This window comes from Vombatus ursinus, unplaced genomic scaffold, assembly GCF_900497805.2.
Source record: "Vombatus ursinus unplaced genomic scaffold, bare-nosed wombat genome assembly UNPS02014811.1, whole genome shotgun sequence".
Lineage (NCBI taxonomy): Eukaryota > Metazoa > Chordata > Mammalia > Diprotodontia > Vombatidae > Vombatus > Vombatus ursinus.
This window is the reverse complement of record NW_020954589.1, coordinates 11938884-11942089: the sequence shown is the minus strand read 5'-3', so window position 1 is coordinate 11942089 and position 3206 is coordinate 11938884. Positions and strand designations below refer to the sequence as shown.

Sequence of the window (3206 nt, the reverse complement as noted above, 5' to 3'; positions counted from 1 at the left end):
CTATGGGAAAAAGGGAGTGTTGGGGGAGGGGACTTGGTGGCTCTGTCCAACTCGCTGCCCTCCTGGGTGTGGCCATTCACACGGTAACTCTCCAGGGGGCTCCGCTAGCCTTTCTGGAGCTGGGGCAATACCCTCATTCTCTCCCTGCGTCCATCTGAGATTGCTGACAGCTGCATGGCTGCCTTCGTGGTATGGGACCTTGGGTCAGGAGACGGGGAGGTACCCAGGCTCTTTCTGAACTGGATCCGAAGGTATCACCTAAAACGTGTTTTGCAGGTAGCTTCACTCACTTATAACTGAACTTACCCTGCAGAGCGGAGGGCAACATGACAGAGTGAAAGGGAAATGGCCTTGAAGTTGGAAAATCTAGGTTTGGAGCCTCTGTTCTGTCACTCACTCACTATGGGACCTTGGGCAAGTTACTTCGTGTCCCCAAGCCTATATTCTCACCTGTAAAATGGAGATGATACAAGCAGCACCAATCTTACAGGTCAGCTGTGAAGACCAAGTGTGATAATACCTACAGCTCTTTAAAACTGGAGCTATTACTCATAATTGTGACCCCTTCTTCTACACTGCGGCTGACAAGACTTTCATTCTGCAAGCATGAGCAGTGCATAAGCACTCTGGGCCCAGAAAGTGCCACATAAATGTGAGCTGAGTTATCAGCATCACGGTGCCCTCTGAGGGGAAGAGCTCAATCCTCAGAATGGACATGGGAGGGAGGGGAAGGGGAACTCTGGCACGGAAGAGGCAGGGTCGGGTGGAGCAGCTGGAAAGTGACCAACATGGAACTCAGAGAACTTGAGCTCCGATCTCAGCTCCCCACCAGGGGGATTTCAGGCCAGTGGATCCGAGTTTCCTTAACTGTAAAATAAGGGGGCTGGACCTTTAAGATCCCTTCCAGTTCTAGACCACCAAAGGTCATTAGGTTTGCTCACCTCCACAGAGGATGATGGCAGCGATGAAAAGGGCCAAGTCGCTGTCATCCAGCTCCAGGGCGTTGAACTTGACAGCAAATTCAAATTTGGGCTCGATGATCTCACTGAAGGGTTTGCGAAGACTTCGGAGAAACTCACGTGTCACAAAACCATTGCCATTAGCTACCAGGAGTCCATCCTTGTTCATGATGGAGGCCAGCATGGCAAAAATGGCCTCGTGGACACCGTACTTGAGCAGGGTCACCTGGTCGTTCAGGAAAAGGCTGACAAAGCTGGGGATGCTCTTGGCAAACTCGGTGATCTCACGCACTGTTTCCACCGTGGTGCACTGGCAGCGGTAGAACACGTGCACACTCATCTCCTTGTACTGGGGGAGCCCGTTCACCAGCTGCTTCCAGACCAGCCCCTTCTCTGCCTGCCACAGCGTGTCCATGTCGTGGATCACAAAGGGCTACAAAACCCCAGTGCACCCCCCCCAACCCTAGTTAGATGTGGAAGCCTTGTGTGTGTGAGGAGGGAGCGCCCATGGGAACTCCACACCTCCCCAAACCCCTCGCCCTTGTATTTTTCCACCTCCTCACTCCCCCAGATGGTAAGACTTTCCCAGACACAGCTGGTTCTGAGGCCATATGCCTTCCTGCTATACTCACAGGTGTGCTGCTGGCCTTGCCGGTCAAGATCCCCCGAGCCTTCTTTTTGGTCATGTTGAAGTTTTTCAGGTAGGCATTGTAGATGTGCTTGGAGAAAGCTTTCAGGTCAGCTCCTTGTGGATTTTGCCCCCTCACCTCACTTGCGGTCAATCCCTCTACCAGCTTTCTCTTTTCTGCCTCTGGCATCCGACCAAAGCGAATTGCTGGTACATGGGAATAAGACAAGGTCATTGGACGTGGTGCCAGTGAAGAGGGAGATTCTATCTGTAAACCGCCTCCTGGGCAGGTGCCCACATACTGCTCTGAACATCTCACTGCCTACAGCCATCCAAGCACCATTTATTTATTTATTACTTAAGCACCTACTGTTTGCATAGCTCTGGACCACACACAAGCTGTTTCCCTGTTTACAGCTTTGGAGACCTTTGAAACTCCACTACAGGGCTTAATCAGGTCATTTTTATGACTAACAGCTGGTTATTGCCTTATTCTGCCCCATTCCTGACCTAGGTATCCAGGGCAGATTGTGAGGAGAAAGCCTTCTGTAACAGAAAAAGCCCGGACTGGGGGGGGGGGTTGGAAAACCCCTGCCACTTAACCATACCCATGTGGCTTTGGACAGGTCACTTAGTCTCTCTTAGCTTTACTTTCCTCATCTATAAAGTGAGAACAATAATCCTTTCACAGGACTGTTATGAGGCGCAGGTGACATAATGCATGTGAAAGCACTTTATAAGCTGTAAAGCACTGTATTATTATTGTCAGGGGAGAGGTTTTAATTACCTTCTGTGTCCAGGCCTCCTTTTAAGATCATAGAACACATTTAGGAGCTGGTTTCTTTCGATGAGGGTCAGGGGAGACTTAAGAATTGGGAAGGTTAAAGAGAGGGGATCTATTTTCAAAGTCTCTCAGGAAAACCCCTGTGGCCTGAGAAGTGGAACAGGCAAAAGATATTAAAAGGAAGGATTTGGGAGAAAATTATCTTTATTGCCCATGTACAAAAATCAGAGCTGGAGAATGTTACTTGTAAAACACACAGGAGAAATCCCAGGCCTAAAGCAGATGAAGAGACATTCTGCAACTACTGTCTGTGTAATAAAAGAGAAGCAGGTGGGAGGCAAGGAGGACAGGCCCAGTTTCTTAATGGAAAACGTGAGGGGTCCACATGACCCTAGTTCTCCCTGATGTGGGTCTCCATATTGGACCAGTACAACATGCTCCCTCAGGGCGAGGAATGTTTTATCGTTGTTTTTCTGTCAGTCCCTAGCAACTAGCACAAGGCTTTGCACACAGCAGGCATTAAATGTATGCTGGCTGAATTGGAGGAACAAGGTGCTGACCCGCCCCTGAATAAAGGGCCCTTATTTATGGAGGTGCTGTCAGCTCAGCAAACACTGATTATGAACCTCCTCCAATGTGCAAGGTACTGTGCCCAAAGAATGGATAAATTCTAGGGATCGAGCCCTCTGCTGTCCTTCTGCCTGGCTACCAGCATGACCCACGTGCATTGTCAATTCTGCCGTAAGTACCCTCGAAGGTAAGTCCTCTGGCTGAGTTAAGGCACTCGGCTTGGAAGCTCTAAGGACCGCTCCTACCGCCAAACAGCCTCCCCTAG

The 3206-nt window shown here is 50.0% G+C and overlaps 1 protein-coding gene across 11 annotated transcripts in view; it reads right to left on the bottom strand.

The window, feature by feature from the left end:
* Nucleotides 1–3206, bottom strand: part of PPARD (peroxisome proliferator activated receptor delta) — a 70445-nt gene that overhangs the window by 2750 nt on the left and 64489 nt on the right. For 9 of the 11 annotated variants that reach the window (XM_027876297.1, XM_027876306.1, XM_027876301.1 and 6 more), the window contains 2 exons: nt 1592–1794; nt 942–1392 (listed from right to left, as the gene is read on the bottom strand). In XM_027876297.1, coding sequence (XP_027732098.1) covers nt 942–1392; nt 1592–1794 — 654 coding nt within the window. The remainder of the gene's footprint in view (nt 1–941; nt 1393–1591; nt 1795–3206) is intronic. The other 2 variants (XM_027876305.1, XM_027876307.1) reach the window with 2 other exon arrangements.